The sequence below is a fragment of the Asterias rubens genome, chromosome 20, assembly GCF_902459465.1.
Source record: "Asterias rubens chromosome 20, eAstRub1.3, whole genome shotgun sequence".
Classification (NCBI taxonomy): Eukaryota; Metazoa; Echinodermata; class Asteroidea; order Forcipulatida; family Asteriidae; genus Asterias; species Asterias rubens.
Genome location: NC_047081.1, coordinates 5,630,646 through 5,653,772, shown reverse-complemented (window position 1 = coordinate 5,653,772; position 23,127 = coordinate 5,630,646). Strand labels below are relative to the sequence as shown.

At 38.4% G+C, this 23,127-nt stretch overlaps 1 protein-coding gene across 2 annotated transcripts in view; it reads left to right on the top strand.

Annotated features, from left to right (window-relative positions):
* Positions 1-23,127, top strand: part of LOC117303776 (inactive ubiquitin carboxyl-terminal hydrolase 54-like) — a 49,260-nt gene that overhangs the window by 14,422 nt on the left and 11,711 nt on the right. For both annotated transcript variants that reach the window (XM_033788128.1, XM_033788127.1), the window contains exons 6-13: positions 2,145-2,224; positions 5,908-6,013; positions 8,036-8,093; positions 9,825-9,919; positions 10,482-10,631; positions 19,343-19,505; positions 20,244-21,821; positions 22,931-23,057. In XM_033788128.1, the coding sequence (XP_033644019.1) occupies positions 2,145-2,224; positions 5,908-6,013; positions 8,036-8,093; positions 9,825-9,919; positions 10,482-10,631; positions 19,343-19,505; positions 20,244-21,821; positions 22,931-23,057 (2,357 nt within the window). The remainder of the gene's footprint in view (positions 1-2,144; positions 2,225-5,907; positions 6,014-8,035; positions 8,094-9,824; positions 9,920-10,481; positions 10,632-19,342; positions 19,506-20,243; positions 21,822-22,930; positions 23,058-23,127) is intronic.

The following is a 23,127-nucleotide window of genomic DNA, read 5'->3' as shown; positions in this document are numbered from 1 at the left end:
ATCATCTTAGATTAAGGTTGTACAACAATCATCCTAGATTAAGGTTGTACAACAATCATCATAGATTAAGGTTGTACAACAATCATCCTAGATTAAGATTGTACAACAATCATCTTAGATTAAGGTTGTACAACAATTATTCCAGATTAAGGTTGTACAACAATCATTCTAGATTAAGGTTGTACAACAATCATCCTAGATTAAGGTTGTACAACAATCATCATAGATTAAGGTTGTACAACAATCATCCTAGATTAAGGTTGTATAACAATCATCTTAGATTAAGGTTGTATAACAATCATCATAGATTAAGGTTGTATAACAATCATCATAGATTAAGGTTGTACAACAATCATCCTAGATTAAGGTTGTATAACAATCATCTTAGATTAAGGTTGTACAACAATCATCATAGATTAAGGTTGTACAACAATCATGCTAGATTAAGGTTGTACAACAATCATCTTAGATTAAGGTTATACAACAATCATCCTAGATTAAGGTTGTACAACAATCATCATAGATTAAGGTTGTACAACAATCATCCTAGATTAAGGTTGTGTAACAATCATCCTAGATTAAGGTTATATAACAATCATCCCAGATTAAGGTTATACAACAATCATCCTAGATTAAGGTTGTACAACAATTATCTTAGATTAAGGTTGTTCAAAAATCATCCTAGATTAAGGTTGTACATGTATAACAATCATCTTAGATTAAGGTTGTAATACAATCATCCTAGATTAAGGTTGTACAACAATCATCCTAGATTAAGGTTGTACAACAATCATCCTAGATTAAGGTTGTACAACAATCATCTTAGATTAAGGTTGTACAACAATCATCCTAGATTAAGGTTGTATAACAATCATCTTAGATTAAGGTTGTACAACAATCATCCTAGATTAAGGTTGTATAACAATCATCTTAGATTAAGGTTGTACAACAATCATCTTAGATTAAGGTTGTACAACAATCATCCTAGATTAAGGTTGTATAACAATCATCCTAGATTAAGGTTGTACAACAATCATCCTAGATTAAGGTTGCACAACAATCATCCTAGATTAAGGTTGTACAACGATCATCCTAGATTAAGGTTGTACAACAATCATCCTAGATTAAGGTTGTACAACAATCATCCTAGATTAAGGTTGTACAACAATCATCCTAGATTAAGGTTGTACAACAATCATCCTAGATTAAGGTTGTACAACAATCATCCTAGATTAACGTTGTATAACAATCATCTTAGCTGATGGTTGTATAACAATCATCCCAGATTAAGGTTGTACAACAATCATCATAGATTAAGGTTGTACAACAATCATCCTAGATTAAGGTTGTACAACAATCATCTTAGATTAAGGTTGTACAACAATTATTCCAGATTAAGGTTGTACAACAATTATTCCAGATTAAGGTTGTACAACAATCATCTCAGATTAAGGTTGTACAACAATCATCCTAGATTAAGGTTGTACAACAATCATCCTAGGTTAAGGTTGTACAACAATCATTCTAGATTAAGGTTGTACAACAATCATCTTAGCTTATGGTTGTACAACAATCATTCTAGATTAAGGTTGTACAACAATCATCCTAGATTAAGGTTGTACAACAATCATCTTAGATTAAGGTTGTACAACAATCATCCTAGATTAAGGTTGTACAACAATCATCTTAAGTTTGGATGATTGTTGTACAACCATCAAGTTACATTACGATTATTTTAATTCAATGTATACCAATAATACATCGTTTTGCTAACCAGTATTCAAGATCTGTACAACCAGCGATATATGAGATAATAAACACCTCTGGTAATAAACACTTCATATTTTTTCTTAGCTGTTTCTTTATCAAGTTGTTCAGTTCGAAGAGGTATCAACTCTTCAGTTATGTACATTTTCTTCATTCTTCGATAACTCATACAATGGTTGTCCATTACTATTAATAACCATGGTTCATTCCCTGAGCCCATCATTGCCCTAGTATTAAAGGCTGTTTGTATCATGTTGTTTATTTGATTTGAGCTAATAAAGATCTGTACCACAATTTGTTTTTGTCCGAAACAGATTTTTGAAAATCATTGGGTGTTTTAAAGCTAACAATGTAAATACAATGTTTATTGGTTGCAGAGTGTCTGTTCATGTGGAGCCACTTCAGAGCCATTTCCGTTTACACAGATGGTTCATTATGTATCATGTACTGCATTATGGTAAGCCTTTATCAGATGTTTCACTAAGGACAACATGCAACAAAAGTTCTCACTGTATAGGCTCATCAGCCTTATAAGGTCATAATTGACACTTTTGTATCATCTTTGTAGTCATTTGTTTATATCAATTACATGAGGATATGATATACAGACTTCTTAGCCATAAAAGAAAACAATCATGAAGAGCATCATAATTGTTATATTAATTATTGACAATCGCCAGCGACAAGAAGAAGAATAAAAAAATAAAAAATAAAAAACAAACAAATGAAAATAAAAGGTACAGTTGTGTAACGCCTAAATAACATAAAAACATTTAGAAATTTACATAAATTTATAAAAACATATTATTAGGATATTCACATGGGCCAGTGACCACATTAAAACAACTAATTGCACAGTATAGCAAACAGTGTTGTAGTGGAGACCAAGACACGCCCTCCAACACGCTCTCCAACACGGAGACGTTTTGCAGTCCGCGACCGAGACCAAGGTATCGAGACCTACATGTACCTGGCGCATACAAACAATTATGTAAAACATAAAAATTAAGGTGATATCAGCTTTAAAACATACCGTGTATGCATGCTAAAGAAAACTATAGTTCTGCTAACAAGATATTAGAAAACACATAATCACATCTTGTTTCCCCTAAAACTTCACACTTGTTCATTTCAGGGCAGCATTTTAAAAATCTTTATATTGGTGTACATGTACATATTTGGCAAATCTTGCTGGCAGGAAGTCCAGGCTGTGACATCTCCCATCTTAACTTTTATGCTCTCCAGGGAATGCCACTGTTGTTTAACTTAAATTGTTAAAATATTTGTACTGTGTGTACTATAATATTTGTGAATGTTTTGCCCGAATATTATCTGCCCACGTTTATTCTGGAGAAAAAAAATCTGCAAAACCATCGCACTCAGGATTTGCCTACTTTGACGTCAGTGTGAGTAATTGAGTGACACGTGAAGCGTAGCTAGTAAGGCACCTTACACCGCATACATACTACAGCTGCTTTGTAGAAATTGGTTGGCAGCTTTTCTAACGCTTCACGTTGAATGATGCAGCGGCATGTGATGACTTGTTTGAAACAACGTGATCGCGGACGGCAATGTGCATGAAAATCGTTATTGGCTGAAGTCTCAAGGGGTCTCGAGAGCAAGACATTTGCAGCTTGAGGCCGAGATGTAGACCAAGACCAAGACCAGTACTTCCGAGACTGAGACCAAGACCAAGACCAGTGCTTCCGAGACCAGCCCTTCGAGACGGAGACATTTTGCATTCCGAGACCGGGACCAAGACGCCAAAAAAGGTCTTGAGACCGAGACCAGGTCTCGAGACCTACAACACTGAACAAGCACATAAAAATAGAACAAGAATTAGGATGGGAACGAAAAGGCATACCAAATCAATTAACCAAATAATTAATTAATTTAAAGGGAAACAGTTACAAGTGATTAAGCAATTAATAAAATATTACTTGATGACAAATTGAGGAGTTAAGAACTGCAATAATTAAAGTAAGACAACTACTGAGAAATAATCAGATTTATTAAGGGACGGCACTATCTCTGAGTCTGCTAGACTTACATTTTGGGGTAAATATCAAAATTAGTTTGGCAAAGAACCCAGTGATTCTTGAGGGTGGGAGGAGGTGTGTCATAGTTTGTTAAGCAGTTAACTCTGAGGCAAATTTTGAACACAGTGACCTTGGTGGTTTGCTTAGACTTGGTAAATTGAGAGACTCTAATGAACTACATGTAAGGTAGTCTTTGTAACCATCCCCTTAAATTAGCTTTAGGACACGTCTCTGGATTCTTTCCAATTGTTGCACATTATTGTTGAGTTAGTGCACCATTCCAAAGTGGTACTGCATATTCAAGGAGTGGTCTTCTGCTTTTATAACCAAGGACCAATTATGGTTACATGTCCACAAACCAAACTGCAGTATGTTGGAGTCTCGTAGAGGTCTGGTGATGCTTGTTACAGTTAGTATTAGCACTCATACAGCCAGTTTTTAAGGATGACCAAAATACATTACTGTGGTCACTCCTTCAGAGGGGGGGGGGGGCAAACCTGTGGCACAGCATATCTTGTCTAACGTTTTGTCCTCTGGAGTTGGCTTAACAAAAAGTTGTGTAAGACCCTGCTGATTGAAATCACCTATGATCACTATACCACTGATGGATGTTGAGAATTGTGTCAATAGTTCCATGGAGATGAACAAGCAAACAATTAGCGCCAGGACTGTTTGGTGGCAATGTGTGATATAGTTCTTGGTAGGCGTGTGGGATGGATCTTCAGCCACAACACTTCAAGATCATCAGGCCAGGGTATTAAAGGGAAGGTACATGTACACGATTGGTAATTACTCAAAACAAATATTAACTTAAAAACTGACTTGGTAACGAGCATTGTAGAGCTGTTGATAGTATAAAATATTGTGAGAAACGGGTCCCTCTGAAGAAGCATAGATTTTGAGAAAGAGGTAATTTCTCACTAAAATAATAAAAGACTTCTAGCCAGAAGTCTTTTATTCCTATCTGAAAGCACACAAATTCGTCAAACAAGGGTGTTTTTTCTATCATCATTTTCTTTATGACCAATTTAGCTCAAATTTTCACAGGTTTGTTATTTTATGCTTATGTTGGGATGCACCAAGTGAGAAGACTGGTCTTTAACAGTTACCAAACGTGTACCTTCCCTTTAAAGACCTGCTTGAACGAAAATGTCAAGTCGTGAACTTTGCTGAATTCCACTTAAAATGTTTTCGATGAATAAGGAAATCGAGTCATATGATTATAAATAGGTTTAAATTGTGTAAAAAAACAATCATTTTGTATGCCCTTGTCCAGAGCTTTTCTGCGAGATTTGCGAAAAGCCCCGTTACGTAATCACTCTCAAAACGTCATAAGTAGATAAAGCCGCTTTGTTGCAGCGTGGATGTATAACAAAGCAAACTCCCACAAATGACGTCAGCGGCATTGTCCTTTGACGCCCGCTCTCAACGGCAGAAGTGTTTTTAGTTTTTCAAAAAACCTTTAGGTAGGGGCCTGATTTTTTACTCGATAATTACGAAAAGTTCAGAAGTGTACACATATCAAAATTACATTAAAATGGTGAACAAGTGCATTATAAACAAGTAAAAATACCATTTCTGTTGAAAACATTCCGCTCAGGTAGCTGTTTAACATTTAGTTGATCAGTATCATGATCACCCTGAACATATTATGCAACACCACCATTGCGTTGAGCAATTCTTGACTTAGAGAACATGGTGCAAATAAAATTTTGGTAGCTGATAAGGTTGCCTGTAGTGAGGGGCTGCTCTTATTCCGACTGCGGCGATTCCGGTCTCCAAGAAAAAATAAAAAGGCCTTCCAAAATGATTTTTTTTTTAAGGGGGGGGGGGGGTTAGGCTTTGAAAAATTTTACGCATAGCTGGCATCTCTGTATCAGTCCAATAGTAAAAAAGCAGACTCATCAACAGAAAGATGAGATAAGACTTAAAAAACACAAGAAGAAAGAGTGATGGCATTATTATGGTACTCCTGAGTTTGTAAAGGGCAACATTGTAATATTGAGAGAATGTGGTTCAAACTGGGGGCCAAATGCTGGGGCTGTTGTCACAATTGTATTACTCTTGAACTCATTGTTTGCATATTGTTATTTCATTTTAGTGCTGAAGCCAAGAAGATAAAGCAGAAATACAAATGGAGTAACTCAGTCTGTTTTGGACAAGTGTTAAGAAATGCTGGTGCAATAGGAGATATAAGAGCTTGTCCAGTAAGTCACATTACATTTTACTTGAGTTTGTCATTTCAAATCAAACTGAGACGCTTAATTTCTTTCATGGGGTCTTTGTTGGGGCATTAGCCTGACAATAGATGAACTGTCTGAGCCACCATCTGTTACTCAGACTTTTGGGAATTTATTTCAACTTTAAACAAGTTTTAATTTGGTTCATTAGTGTAACTATTTGATACTTTTTTTGTGGCTCATATACAATGTACATGTGTACTTGAAGTGGCCTCAGTTTTTAAAATGTGCCCATGATATGGGCCAAGTTTGGGGGTTTGGGAAGGATGTTTTTATTTTAAAATTTGGAAGAGTTTTTTTATCATCTTCGAGACATATTACCACGCCAATATGATCCCATTAAATTGTCTGCGTTTTATGATTATATAGAATCTCAGGAACACATAACAAGCAAAAACACCAATATTTTCTGTGGAGAGCCAACTTCGAAGTCCTGTCAACATATTATCAAATGAACAAGGGCTCTATAATTAATTTGGGACAATCACATGTGCCTAGATATTATAAGTATATAAACATAAAGGATAGAGCCCTTGTTCATTAAATAAAATCTTGAAACGGCTCTGAAGTTGGCTCTTGACAGAAAATATCAAAAACAGCCATATTCTTTGTAACCTTTGACAACAGTTACCCACCAACATTAAACTAACACCATTTGTAAAAGCAAGTCCAATCTGTATCTGGAACAAATTTGTTTTGGAGACCCATCCCGTTAATGGTCTGCCAACATTTTGAAATTGAGGGATATTTCTCACTTTCTGTTGCCACAGCAATGCACAAGTATGAACTTTTGATCTACATGTATAATATTTGTTAGCGCCACTCAAATCCCATTTGGTTTTTGCTTTTAATGTGTTGCTAAGTATATAATCATAAAACGCAGACAATTTAGCGGGATCATATTGGCGTGTGGATTTCTAGACGACGCAAAATCGCCCGAAATAGGCAGTAGTGTAGTTTCATATGACCTTTGACCTTTGTTATATTGGTGGGCCAACATGATCCCAACTATTTTTCAATTGAAATCTGTTTAGGAACACTCAACTTAACCAAATACAAGAAAACATTGATGGGATCTTGTTGGCACAGACACTGACAGTGATGAGAAAAGCGAATGTTGTGCCAATTTAAGCCAAAATGTGTGGAATGGCAATACTCTAGAAAACTTTCAAAAAAACTTTTGACATGCAAGTTGCAGAGATCCCAAGATTCTTTTTTCATTTGTCATTAAGTGAAAACTGTTCCAACACCCGGTTGTCATTAAAACAAAATTGTTGATGTTGGCGCACGAGGTTACGGAGGTGCGAAAACGCAATATATTGGTAAAAGTTGAACTTTGACCTCTATTATCTCACTGCGCCAACGAGATCCCACGCACTTTTCACTTAAATTTGTTGAAGGGATGTAAGCTCTTTCATGTGAACTTGTTTAATTCATGGGATCTTACAGGCGCGTTGAATTATGAGGCGTTGAAAATGGCACGAGGGCACTGTTCGTCAAAGGCTCAGGTATGGTAGTATGATGCGCCACCGAGATTCCAATTTGTTTTAAATACTTTTGTTATAAGCCCAACTGGAGGTTTCAAAAAATGTTTTACTTTTGTTGGGACGAGCTTGGCGCACATTTTTGTGTTTACAGGGAATGTACTATTCGTTCCTCGAGGGTCTTTTGGCCCAAACTTTGATAACTGGTAACTCCAAAACCTAAAGCGTCAGCAAACAAAATTTTTTGATTTATTCGTTTGGTATGATGGTGTATCACTCTAATTTTTTAGAAGAAGATCTGTGAACCCATGAATCACACACCCCCCCCCCCCCCCCCCCCCCCCCCCCCCAGTACATTCTTACAGGCCTAGTTTGAGAAACATTTTATTAGACTAACATGCTCTAGAAATGTTTCATCCAGAAATGTTTCTATCCAATTAGAGGGAACTTGTTCAAGCCATTTTTGACAAGGTGATTAAAAATTGGTTGTCTTTGTTTTTAACAGAGCGAATGTGGCAAGAAAATCAACATAAGAAGGGTTCTAATGAACAGTCCTGATGTCGGTGAGTTATAAACCTACAAACTTATCAATGAATGATCTATGACATTTGATAAGAAAACTTGTACAATTTGTGCTTAGGGTATATCTTACCTGTTAGTCTTTTGGAAAAAAAGGAGTTTGTAATCTGATATTTGAATACAAGCTTCAATACCTCTTTTATTTTCTTAAAGGCAGTGGACACTATTGGTAATTTATCAAAATAATTATTATCAAAACCTTTCTTGATCACGAGTAATGGGGAGAGGTTGATAGCATAAAACTTAGTAAGAAACGGCTCGCTCTGAAGTGTCATAGTTTTTGAGAAAGAAGCAATTTTCCACAAATTTGATTTTGAGACCTCAGATTTAGAATTTGAGGTCTCGAAATCAAGCATTTGAAAGCACACAACTACGTGTGACCATGGTGCGACAAGGGTGTTTTTTTCTTTCATTAATATCTCACAACTTTGACGACCGATTGAGCTCAAATTTTCACAGGTTTGTTATTTTATGCATTTGTTGTGATACACCAACTGTGAAAATTAGTCTTTGACAATTACCAACAATGTCCAGTGTCTTTAACCCTTTCAATACCACATTGTTTATTGCAAGCGCCGAACCGGATACTGCATTGTTGACAAAGGTCACAATGCTGTGTACCGTATTTTTTCACACTAAAAAATATATAACTCAATTTGCAGTGTGTACTGTTTTCAATCTTGAATTTCTGTGGGAAGACATTATTTTTTGAAAAAACTTTGTGCATGCAATTTGTAGCATATGAAATGACCTTTCCTACGATGTCAAATTTGTATATTTATTATCTTAATTTTGTTTGCAAGATTTCTGGCTAAAACGACTTACTTCTATTTTTATTCAGGATTTCTGTCTCAAGAAAAACGACAAGATTTTCAACCTAATTTTCCTCAAGAAAAGTTTGTAAAAACTACTCAGAAAATATAATCGTTTTTATTATAAGCTTCTATTTCCATTTGTACCAAAATCGGAACCTATTTTGCTGAAAAATCTTTTCTGTTTTGAAAGTGTTCAGCCACCACGGTCACTTCGACCAGCACGAGTCGGTCGGGGCCCGCCCGCCATGCACGCCCAAGCCCACGGCGTTGAACGGGTGACGTGCTCGGTCCAGTTAGCTACCGTTGTTATAATAGTCCGGTTTTGTCATCATCTGACTGCATGTCTGGCGACGAAATACCACGATTGGCTGCCAAATGTTCACTAGATTCTCTCTCAGAACTTCCCAAGTCTTTTTATAGAGTCACTATAGGCAAACATATAAGCCAAAACCTTTGTGCAATGAGGAAACATGATGGTGATTTTTGTAAAAAAAAAACGGAAGCGTGAAATCTTCAAACGTACTTTTCTCGGAAAATCATAATAGCGACCCCCTATACAATACATACCATTGCAATGCTTGGTAAACAAGCAACCCGTCTATATAAAACCTAACAACAGAGGGCGCCAAACAAAATAAATACAATCTCTCAAAGGCAAGGCTTTTTTCTTGTCGAGTTTTCTCGACATTGGGACGGAGCGACTACACAACGCACAGTCGAGTTTTCTCGACAATGGTAAGGAAGCGCTTGCACTGCGCGGTCGAGTAAACTCGACAATGGTATTGAAAGGGTTAACAGAGTTGTAAGAATGACTTGCCTACAATGCTGCATCAACATAACTAATTTATGTCAATGTGGATTCTGTTTGTGGTGATCAACATGTTTTTGTTTCTTATTTAGTTGCCATTGGATTGGTTTGGGATAGTGACCGCCCTGAGAAGGATCATATAGTTGATGTAATTCAGTGCCTTGGTACATCACTTAGAATGCCTGATGTAAGTCAATTATATGTCAAACTCTGCTATAAAGTTTTTTACATTTCTGCATTACATTCTTTTGCAATGAAATTAAGTCTCTGTTTAAAGAAAATTTATTCAATGGTTTAAGCCAGAGATAGCTTAAAACGCACAACACAGCAGCCTATGCTGTAAGAGCAACACTTATGGCTTGCATGGTACTTTGACAAAACCGGCTACTTCAACTTTTTCACCTGCTACTTAAAAAACTGTGGACAACCCTGCCTGAATTCTACTTTATTGTATGCACTGGAGGAGGCCAACCCCGGATAGAATTAACCTACATGTATACCTCAAGCACATATGCATGGTCTCACAATTATATTTGAGATATTTGTGTGGTTCGAAATATGTAGTCTTGTATGTGATAAACCACTTGAAACCACTAGATCTGGAAACCACCTCATCTGTAACATCTGTGAGACTGTGGGTCCTTAATAGGGGGCAACCAAGGACAGCAAGCAGTTTGTCAGGAATTTTCACATTTTGTCAAATCTCTTCCCTGGATTTATTTATTGACTTTTATTTTGTGATTTTTCAGTTGTTTAATTCTGTTGTTGATGACAGTGCTAAGCAAGCTGCTCTGCATTTAGTGGGTGTTGTGACATACTATGGCAAGCACTACTCAACATTCTTTTACAACACAGCTCACAGACAATGGGTTTACTTTGATGATGCTACAGTCAAACGGGTAAGAACTATCGATCATATTTAAATGCCAAACTATAGTTTACAAACAAACATTATTTTCATGCAATTTTATCTGACCTTGACCCTGATTTGTACATGTAGCTCAGTATACTAGAGCTGTATGATGTCCGCTGATTGGTTAATTGTTGTGGAAGCGTCGTGGCCGAGCGGTTAAGACCACTTAACTCAAACTCTGGTGTTTCTGATCAGCAGCGTGTGGGTTCGAATCCCAAGCCATGACACTTGTGTCCTTAAGCACTGGGACACTATTGCTTCGTCCTTCGGATGGGACGTAAAGCTGTTGGTCCCATGTGTTGTGTGATCATGACAATACACCAAGACTGTCTCGTCCCTAAAGACCACAGTGAATTCTGATGTTGTGATCAGGACAATCATGACAATACACCAAGACTGTCTTGTCTCTATAGACCATAGTGAATTCTGATATTCTGATCAGGACAATCGTGACAATACACCAAGACTGTCTTGTCTCTATAGACCATAGTGAATTCTGATGTTGTGATCATGACAATCATGACAATACACCAAAACGGTCTCGTCTCTATAGACCATAGTGAATTCTGATATTCTGATCAGGACAATCATGACAATACACCAAGACTGTCTCGTCCCTATAGACCACAGTGAATTCTGATGTTGTGATCAGGACAATCGTGACAATACACCAAGACTGTCTTTTCTCTATAGACCATAGTGAATTCTGATGTTGTGATCATGACAATCATGACAATACACCAAGACTGTCTCGTCTCTATAGACCATAGTGAATTCTGATATTGTGATCAGGACAATCATGACAATACACCAAGACTGTCTCGTCTCTATAGACCATAGTGAATTCTGATGTTGTGATCATGACAATCATGACAATACACCAAGACTGTCTTGTCTCTATAGACCATAGTGAATTCTGATGTTGTGATCATGACAATCATGACAATACACCAAGACTGTCTCGTCTCTATAGACCATAGTGAATTCTGATATTGTGATCATGACAATCATGACAATACACCAAGACTGTCTTGTCCCTATAGACCATAGTGAATTCTGATATTGTGATCATGACAATCATGACAATACACCAAGACTGTCTCGTCTCTATAGACCATAGTGAATTCTGATATTGTGATTAGGACAATCGTGACAATACACCAAGACTGTCTCGTCCCTATAGACCATAGTGAATGCTGATGTTGTGATCAGGACAATCATGACAATACACCAAAACGGTCTCGTCCCTATAGACCATAGTGAATTCTGATGTTGTGATCAGGACAATCATGACAATACACCAAGACTGTCTCGTCTCTATAGACCATAGTGAATTCTGATGTTGTGATCATGACAATCATGACAATACACCAAGACTGTCTCGTCTCTATAGACCATAGTGAATTCTGATATTGTGATCATGACAATCATGACAATACACCAAGACTGTCTTGTCCCTATAGACCATAGTGAATTCTGATATTGTGATCATGACAATCATGACAATACACCAAGACTGTCTCGTCTCTATAGACCATAGTGAATTCTGATATTGTGATTAGGACAATCGTGACAATACACCAAGACTGTCTCGTCCCTATAGACCATAGTGAATGCTGATGTTGTGATCATGACAATCGTGACAATACACCAAAACGGTCTCGTCTCTATAGACCATATTGAATTCTGATATTCTGATCAGGACAATTATGACAATACCCCAAGACTGTCTCGTCCCTATAGACCTAAGTGAATTCTGATGTGATCATGACAATCATGACAATACACCAAGACTGTCTCGTCCCTATAGACCATTGTGAATTCTGATGTTGTGATCATGACAATCGTGACGATACACCAAAACGGTCTCGTCCCTATAAACCAAAGTGAATTCTGATATTGTGATCATGACAATCATGACGATACACCAAGATGGTCTCGTCCCTTTAGACCACAGTGAATTCTGATGTTGTGATCAGGACAATCGTGACAATACACCAAGACTGTCTTGTCTCTATAGACCATAGTGAATTCTGATGTTGTGATCATGACAATCATGACAATACACCAAGACTGTCTCGTCTCTATAGACCATAGTGAATTCTGATATTGTGATCAGGACAATCATGACAATACACCAAGACTGTCTCGTCTCTATAGACCATAGTGAATTCTGATGTTGTGATCATGACAATCATGACAATACACCAAGACTGTCTTGTCTCTATAGACCATAGTGAATTCTGATGCTGTGATCATGACAATCATGACAATACACCAAGACTGTCTCGTCTCTATAGACCATAGTGAATTCTGATATTGTGATCATGACAATCATGACAATACACCAAGACTGTCTTGTCCCTATAGACCATAGTGAATTCTGATATTGTGATCATGACAATCATGACAATACACCAAGACTGTCTCGTCTCTATAGACCATAGTGAATTCTGATATTGTGATTAGGACAATCGTGACAATACACCAAGACTGTCTCGTCTCTATAGACCATAGTGAATTCTGATGTTGTGATCAGGACAATCGTGACAATACACCAAGACTGTCTCGTCTCTATAGACCATAGTGAATTCTGATGTTGTGATCATGACAATCATGACAATACACCAAGACTGTCTTGTCTCTATAGACCATAGTGAATTCTGATGTTGTGATCATGACAATCATGACAATACACCAAGACTGTCTCGTCTCTATAGACCATAGTGAATTCTGATATTGTGATCAGGACAATCATGACAATACACCAAGACTGTCTCGTCTCTATAGACCATAGTGAATTCTGATGTTGTGATCATGACAATCATGACAATACACCAAGACTGTCTTGTCTCTATAGACCATAGTGAATTCTGATGTTGTGATCATGACAATCATGACAATACACCAAGACTGTCTCGTCTCTATAGACCATAGTGAATTCTGATATTGTGATCATGACAATCATGACAATACACCAAGACTGTCTTGTCCCTATAGACCATAGTGAATTCTGATATTGTGATCATGACAATCATGACAATACACCAAGACTGTCTCGTCTCTATAGACCATAGTGAATTCTGATATTGTGATTAGGACAATCGTGACAATACACCAAGACTGTCTCGTCCCTATAGACCATAGTGAATGCTGATGTTGTGATCAGGACAATCATGACAATACACCAAAACGGTCTCGTCCCTATAGACCATAGTGAATTCTGATGTTGTGATCAGGACAATCATGACAATACACCAAGACTGTCTCGTCTCTATAGACCATAGTGAATTCTGATGTTGTGATCATGACAATCGTGACAATACACCAAGACTGTCTCGTCTCTATAGACCATAGTGAATTCTGATGTTGTGATCAGGACAATCGTGACAATACACCAAAACGGTCTCGTCTCTATAGACCATAGTGAATTCTGATGTTGTGATCATGACAATCGTGACAATACACCAAGACTGTCTCGTCCCTATAGACCATAGTGAATTCTGATGTTGTGATCAGGACAATCATGACAATACACCAAGACTGTCTCGTCTCTATAGACCATAGTGAATTCTGATGTTGTGATCAGGACAATCGTGACAATACACCAAGACTGTCTCGTCTCTATAGACCATAGTGAATTCTGATGTTGTGATCATGACAATCATGACAATACACCAAGACTGTCTTGTCTCTATAGACCATAGTGAATTCTGATGTTGTGATCATGACAATCATGACAATACACCAAGACTGTCTCGTCTCTATAGACCATAGTGAATTCTGATATTGTGATCAGGACAATCATGACAATACACCAAGACTGTCTCGTCTCTATAGACCATAGTGAATTCTGATGTTGTGATCATGACAATCATGACAATACACCAAGACTGTCTTGTCTCTATAGACCATAGTGAATTCTGATGTTGTGATCATGACAATCATGACAATACACCAAGACTGTCTCGTCTCTATAGACCATAGTGAATTCTGATATTGTGATCATGACAATCATGACAATACACCAAGACTGTCTTGTCCCTATAGACCATAGTGAATTCTGATATTGTGATCATGACAATCATGACAATACACCAAGACTGTCTCGTCTCTATAGACCATAGTGAATTCTGATATTGTGATTAGGACAATCGTGACAATACACCAAGACTGTCTCGTCCCTATAGACCATAGTGAATTCTGATGTTGTGATCAGGACAATCATGACAATACACCAAAACGGTCTCGTCCCTATAGACCATAGTGAATTCTGATGTTGTGATCAGGACAATCATGACAATACACCAAGACTGTCTCGTCTCTATAGACCATAGTGAATTCTGATGTTGTGATCATGACAATCGTGACAATACACCAAGACTGTCTCGTCTCTATAGACCATAGTGAATTCTGATGTTGTGATCAGGACAATCGTGACAATACACCAAAACGGTCTCGTCTCTATAGACCATAGTGAATTCTGATGTTGTGATCATGACAATCGTGACAATACACCAAGACTGTCTCGTCCCTATAGACCATAGTGAATTCTGATGTTGTGATCAGGACAATCGTGACAATACACCAAAACGGTCTCGTCTCTATAGACCATAGTGAATTCTGATGTTGTGATCATGACAATCATGACAATACACCAAGACGGTCTTGTCCCTATAGACCATAGTGAATTCTGATGTTGTGATCATGACAATCGTGACAATACACCAAGACTGTCTCGTCCCTATAGACCATAGTGAATTCTGATGTTGTGATCAGGACAATCATGACAATACACCAAAACGGTCTCGTCTCTATAGACCATAGTGAATTCTGATGTTGTGATCATGACAATCATGACAATACACCAAGACGGTCTTGTCCCTATAGACCATAGTGAATTCTGATGTTGTGATCATGACAATCGTGACAATACACCAAGACTGTCTTGTCCCTATAGACCATAGTGAATTCTGATGTTGTGATCATGACAATCATGACAATACACCAAGACTGTCTCGTCTCTATAGACCATAGTGAATTCTGATGTTGTGATCAGGACAATCGTGACGATACACCAAGACGGTCTCGTCTCTATAGACCATAGTGAATTCTGATGTTGTGATCATGACAATCGTGACGATACCCCAAGACTGTCTCGTCCCTATAGACCTAAGTGAATTCTGATGTGATCATGACAATCATGACAATACACCAAGACTGTCTCGTCCCTATAGACCATAGTGAATTCTGATGTTGTGATCATGACAATCGTGACAATACACCAAAACGGTCTCGTCTCTATAGACCATATTTAATTCTGATATTCTGATCAGGACAATTATGACAATACCCCAAGACTGTCTCGTCCCTATAGACCTAAGTGAATTCTGATGTGATCATGACAATCATGACAATACACCAAGACTGTCTCGTCCCTATAGACCATAGTGAATTCTGATGTTGTGATCATGACAATCGTGACGATACACCAAAACGGTCTCGTCCCTATAAACCAAAGTGAATTCTGATATTGTGATCATGACAATCATGACGATACACCAAGATGGTCTCGTCCCTTTAGACCACAGTGAATTCTGATGTTGTGATCAGGACAATCGTGACAATACACCAAGACTGTCTCGTCTCTATAGACCTTAGTGAATTCTGATATTCTGATCAGGACAATTATGACAATACCCCAAGATGGTCTCGTCCCTTTAGACCACAGTGAATTCTGATGTTGTGATCAGGACAATCATGACAATACACCAAGACTGTCTCGTCTCTATAGACCATAGTGAATTCTGATGTTGTGATCATGACAATCGTGACAATACACCAAGACTGTCTCGTCTCTATAGACCTTAGTGAATTCTGATATTCTGATCATGACAATCATGACAATACACCAAGACGGTCTCGTCCCTATAGACCATAGTGAATTCTGATGTTGTGATCAGGACAATCGTGACAATACACCAAGACTGTCTCGTCTCTATAGACCATAGTGAATTCTGATGTTGTGATCAGGACAATCGTGACAATACACCAAGACTGTCTCGTCTCTATAGACCATAGTGAATTCTGATATTCTGATCAGGACAATCATGACAATACACCAAAACGGTCTCGTCCCTATAGACCATAGTGAATTCTGATATTGTGATCAGGACAATCATGACAATACACCAAGACTGTCTCGTCCCTATAGACCATAGTGAATTCTGATGTTGTGATCATGACAATCGTGACGATACACCAAGACTGTCTCGTCTCTATAGACCATAGTGAATTCTGATGTTCTGATCAGGACAATCGTGACAATACACCAAGACTGTCTCGTCTCTATAGACCATAGTGAATTCTGATGTTGTGATCAGGACAATCGTGACAATACACCAAGACTGTCTCGTCTCTATAGACCATAGTGAATTCTGATATTCTGATCAGGACAATCGTGACAATACACCAAGACTGTCTCGTCTCTATAGACCATAGTGAATTCTGATGTTGTGATCAGGACAATCGTGACAATACACCAAGACTGTCTCGTCTCTATAGACCATAGTGAATTCTGATGTTCTGATCAGGACAATCATGACAATACACCAAGACTGTCTCGTCTCTATAGACCATAGTGAATTCTGATGTTGTGATCAGGACAATCATGACAATACACCAAGACTGTCTCGTCTCTATAGACCATAGTGAATTCTGATGTTGTGATCAGGACAATCATGACAATACACCAAGACTGTCTCGTCTCTATAGACCATAGTGAATTCTGATGTTGTGATCATGACAATCGTGACAATACTCCAAGACTGTCTCGTCCCTATAGACCATAGTGAATTCTGATATTCTGATCATGACAATCGTGACGATACACCAAAACGGTCTCGTCTCTATAGACCATAGTGAATTCTGATGTTGTGATCAGGACAATCGTGACAATACACCAAGACTGTCTCGTCCCTATAGACCATAGTGAATTCTGATGTTGTGATCAGGACAATTGTGACAATACACCAAGACTGTCTCGTCTCTATAGACCTTAGTGAATTCTGATGTTGTGATCAGGACAATCGTGACAATACACCAAGACTGTCTCGTCTCTATAGACCATAGTGAATTCTGATGTTGTGATCAAGACAATCGTGACAATACCCCAAGATGGTCTCGTCCCTATAGACCATAGTGAATTCTGATGTTGTGATCAGGACAATCGTGACAATACACCAAGACTGTCTCGTCTCTATAGACCATAGTGAATTCTGATGTTGTGATCAGGACAATCGTGACAATACACCAAGACTGTCTCGTCTCTATAGACCATAGTGAATTCTGATGTTGTGATCATGACAATCGTGACAATACATCAAGACTGTCTCGTCTCTATAGACCATAGTGAATTCTGATGTTGTGATCAGGACAATCATGACAATACACCAAAACGGTCTCGTCCCTATAGACCATAGTGAATTCTGATGTTGTGATCAGGACAATCATGACAATACACCAAGACTGTCTCGTCTCTATAGACCTTAGTGAATTCTGATGTTGTGATCAGGACAGTCGTGACAATACACCAAGACTGTCTTCTCTCTATAGACCTTAGTGAATTCTGATGTTGTGATCAGGACAATCATGACAATACACCAAGACTGTCTCGTCTCTATAGACCTTAGTGAATTCTGATGTTGTGATCAGGACAATCGTGACAATACACCAAGACGGTCTCGTCTCTATAGACCATAGTGAATTCTGATGTTGTGATCATGACAATCGTGACAATACACCAAGACTGTCTCGTCCCTATAGACCATAGTGAATTCTGATGTTGTGATCAGGACAATCGTGACAATACACCAAGACTGTCTTGTCTCTATAGACCATAGTGAATTCTGATATTCTGATCAGGACAATCGTGACAATACACCAAGACTGTCTCGTCTCTATAGACCATAGTGAATTCTGATGTTGTGATCAGGACAATCATGACAATACACCAAGACGGTCTTGTCTCTATAGACCATAGTGAATTCTGATATTCTGATCAGGACAATCATGACAATACACCAAGACTGTCTTGTCTCTATAGACCATAGTGAATTCTGATATTCTGATCAGGACAATCGTGACAATACACCAAGACTGTCTCGTCTCTATAGACCTTAGTGAATTCTGATGTTGTGATCATGACAATCGTGACAATACACCAAGACGGTCTTGTCCCTATAGACCATAGTGAATTCTGATATTGTGATCAGGACAATCATGACAATACACCAAGACTGTCTCGTCTCTATAGACCTTAGTGAATTCTGATGTTGTGATCATGACAATCATGACAATACACCAAGACTGTCTTGTCTCTATAGACCATAGTGAATTCTGATGTTGTGATCAGGACAATCGTGACAATACACCAAGACTGTCTCGTCCCTATAGACCTTAGTGAATTCTGATGTTGTGATCATGACAATCATGACAATACACCAAGACTGTCTTGTCCCTATGGACAATATTGAATTCTGATGCATAGTGTATGTACTGTTTGTCTTGTGTAAAGAAATGGCTCATTCACTGGGAAGTAGAAATGCTGTTTTTGTTGGCCTCAACTGTAAATGTTATTTGAGAACTATCCTTTTGATTCCTTAGTTCTTTCTTTCGTTTTTCTTTTTCTTCTCCAAGGTTGGGCCAAATTGGCGAGACGTTGTTAACCGATGCAAAAGGGGACATTCTCAACCATTACTGCTGTTGTTTGCAAATCCCAATGGTACTCCAGTATCACCAGAAACAGCTCCTAGAGAATCCACATTATTACCTGGCTACACAGATACAAAGAGTCCAGCAGGTACGTATAAATACGGACATGAAATACACTGTCGTTAAAGCTACAAAAAACTACAAAGAAACAGATCAACAGGGGGTGTCTTGGTTGAGTGGATAAACGCACCGAACTCAAGCTCTGGTGCTATTGTTCAGCAGAGTGTGGGTTCGAATCCAGGTTGTGACATTTGTGTTTCTGAGCAAGACACTTTTAAGTGTTAAAACTACTCGGGGGGTAAATGGGTACCTTTTGGGGCAGAGATGGTTGTCGTGATTGATTTAGCTTAGTACATGTTGTGTTATACACATGTAGATTTGTTGCACAGGCTGTATACTCTTAAGGGAGCTGAGACGGTTTAAGGAATGAATTGAGTGGCACTGTGACCAAGGGTTATAATGTTTTACATAAGCGCTTTGAGATGCCCTTCCAGTGTAAAAAGCACTTTATAAAACTGGTTATTATTATAACTATTAGTCAATATTTTACATTCTTTGAAGTCTGTTTAGATCTGTGGGGAGAGTTGTTGCATTTTACAATTACCAAGCAAACAGAAATAAACTGTTGATCATTGTTTCCACTGTTATTGAGCACCTCATTTTGTTAAAGTGTTAGAGGCGCTTTGTAGAATGCATTAAGTCTCTATAACTGTTTTGCATTGTTATCTTCAGCACCATATTAATTCAAGGTATTATATTGATTGATAACTTTGGAGTGACTTAATTTTTCTGTCTGTAAACATTCACTTCTTTATTTTCTAAACAGCTGTACCTTCTTCTGGAAACCCATTGCAGTCAGTGTTTGAGTATGAACCAGATAAAGAACGTCAAGAAAAAACCCATGGGAGTAACCATGTTGTAGAGATAGGGCATGATGCCCTGAGAATAATGCAGTCAAAATATAGTGGTGGCAAAAGCATTAATCAGAGTAGCCAATCACAAGGGACCCAAACAGGACGTTTGAACATGCAAGAAACTAAAGAATTCCCAAGTCAGAGATATGAAGACATTAAGCCTGAATTCTCATACCCTGCTAAACCTGATAATAAACTGCCAGTAAAGTCTAAGTCCGCAACACCTTTCCTGTATAAAACTGTTGGGAATGGCACTAGTAGAGCCGATGAAACAGGGGGAAATATGCCTCTATCCAGATCAAGGGGTCAGCCAATATCTCACTTGGCATGCTTTGACTCGTCATATGCAAAGAACAAGCCAGCAAACACAGGAAAAAAACCTTATATTTCATCAGATCTTTGTCAAAGATACACTCAAACTAGTCATGTAACACATCCAAGAAAGTTAGAAAGACATGAATCTTGGAGCGGAAGATCAAGCCAACAAGCCTGTTATGATCCCAGATACTCCCAGTCAAGACATTCCATTTCCATTAATTGTCAAAACTCTTTCAATGATGCAGCAATGTCCAGCTCTCATAGATACAGTAGTGTTCCTGATTTACAGCAAGGCTATGATCAACTCCATCATAGAATGTTAAGATCTCAATCAGCAGTTGATTATTCAAAGAGTCATCTCATGTCACATGGCTGTCTGCAAGAGGGAAATAAGTCCCTTTCAGTCCAGAGCATTCCCATGGCAACTGAGGGAATATTAGCAAGTGCTATAAAAAACCAAGCCCAACAAAAGACGACACATTCCTTATCTAGCGATACATCCATGCGAGCCAACTCCAACATGCAGGATCCAGCAGTATGTGGATCATTAGCTGGTAGAGCCAACTCCAACATGCAGGATCCAGCAGTGTGTGGATCATTAGCTGGTATGTTTTATGACAGTACCCACTCAGTTGTATCAACGCAGTTGGATGAGCACCTGACTCAGAGTACCACTCAACAAACAAATGGCCAGAAGAGTGCATCAGCTTTAGAGTCTCCAGCATATGGTCAGCTTTCTAAAGTGTCACTTTACATGGACCAAGAACTGGAGAAAATGAACCAGACAAAAAAGATCCTTAATGAAAAAGAAATCCAACAAAACTCAACATTTCAGGAACATATTCCCAAATGTAGCCCAATGAAAAGCTTGCGCAACAGAGACTCTATTGCAAGCCGTGACTCTGGCTACCGGAGCAGAGATCGATCCAGTGCAAGCTCTATTGAGGCACCACATGTTAAAGATACAGAGGAGAAAATGGCAAGACATTCTGGTTTCCACAAAGCTCATGACCTAACTTTGCATCCAGCTTCAGATGAAAACATGACACCCAACATAAACAGTGTATGTGAAAAGCTGTTAGCTGAAGTTGTTGGTCTTCAAACTCAATCCAGAAAGATGGAGAATGACGGTGATCTGGCAACTGCTTTAGCTCTCTGTACCTCTGTAGTCAGTAAGTAAACTCTTGCATTTTTATTGGTATCAATATGTAACTGGTGATCAGTGTTCTGCAAAGTTTTTTTTTGGTGAGGACGTCTTCTGATTATCAGCGCCGTTGGTATAATGCCATAATCAGCTGTCATTTTTGGAAAGAAAAAAACTGAGATAGAGAGATAAATTGACAAGATAATTTTTGAGTAAAACCCAAGTTAATTTAGTCTCAATTGATGCGAGTCATATGATACTTTTTACTGCAGCGGCCGTCAACGAGCTCTGTGTGTATGCCGGTCCGTCTTGGGTGATGCCAACGGTTTGGCAGTCGAGGAGCTCACCGAAGACTGCTTGCATGTATGACAGCGTTCCGCACTGCAATGCGCCATATTTTTTACTGTGTAAGGGCGTTCTCAAACATTTTTGTATTACTTCCGAGGGTTTCATACCCAAACGGAATATTAAAGACTGGAGTACATTACCACCACAGACATATCCATCAAGGACATTAGGAGGAGCCTGTGACAGGTGCAGTTCCATGCTAGATCAAAATCATGAGCCTACATGTATGTCTTTGTCTAACTTAATAACAACAATAATAATATACTAGCGAAATTTACAAAGAAGTAAAGATCTAGCTTCATCTTACTCATCTATTTTTTAACAAAATCTGTTCAACCGAGTTATGGGTTTTTTAGCGTGCCATGTTCACTGTTGCTATGGGCCGCATGCGCGTACAGTGCAAGCAAAGAGTGGAAGGGGCACACAGTAGTGGGACAGGGGAATTGCACCTTTTGCCTTTACGAAGAGACAAGGGCATCCCCACCCCAACACCTAAATTTTGTTTTAATTCGGAGCCTGGAGACAAATATGACAACCTGAATAAAACACACCTTAAAAACAAGATTGGGCAGGGAGATTTGGACACAGTGGTACATGTATGTGGAGCATGGGGACATTCATTTTTATTTTTGAATACTGTAAACATTGATGGGACCGACAAAACTCAAGCTGGAACCACTCATACATGTAGCAGGTGACTCGTAACGCGTGTTTGCAAAAGAAATGCTTGATGATAACAATACTGCTGATAATTAGTCACTTCCTTCTTCCCCCTTTCTCTGTTTTCAGCAAAATTAAAAGGTGGGCGTAATCTTGAAGGGATATCTTCCCAGACTCATCAGGTTCTTCACAAAGAGTACAACAATGCTGTACTACAATCCAGAAACCTTGAACGACGTCTACATCTGTTACGAAGGCAAGAATACATTGCTGCTCAAATTTATCTCAAATAATTGTTGTCATTTGATAATACAGTATGATTAGGC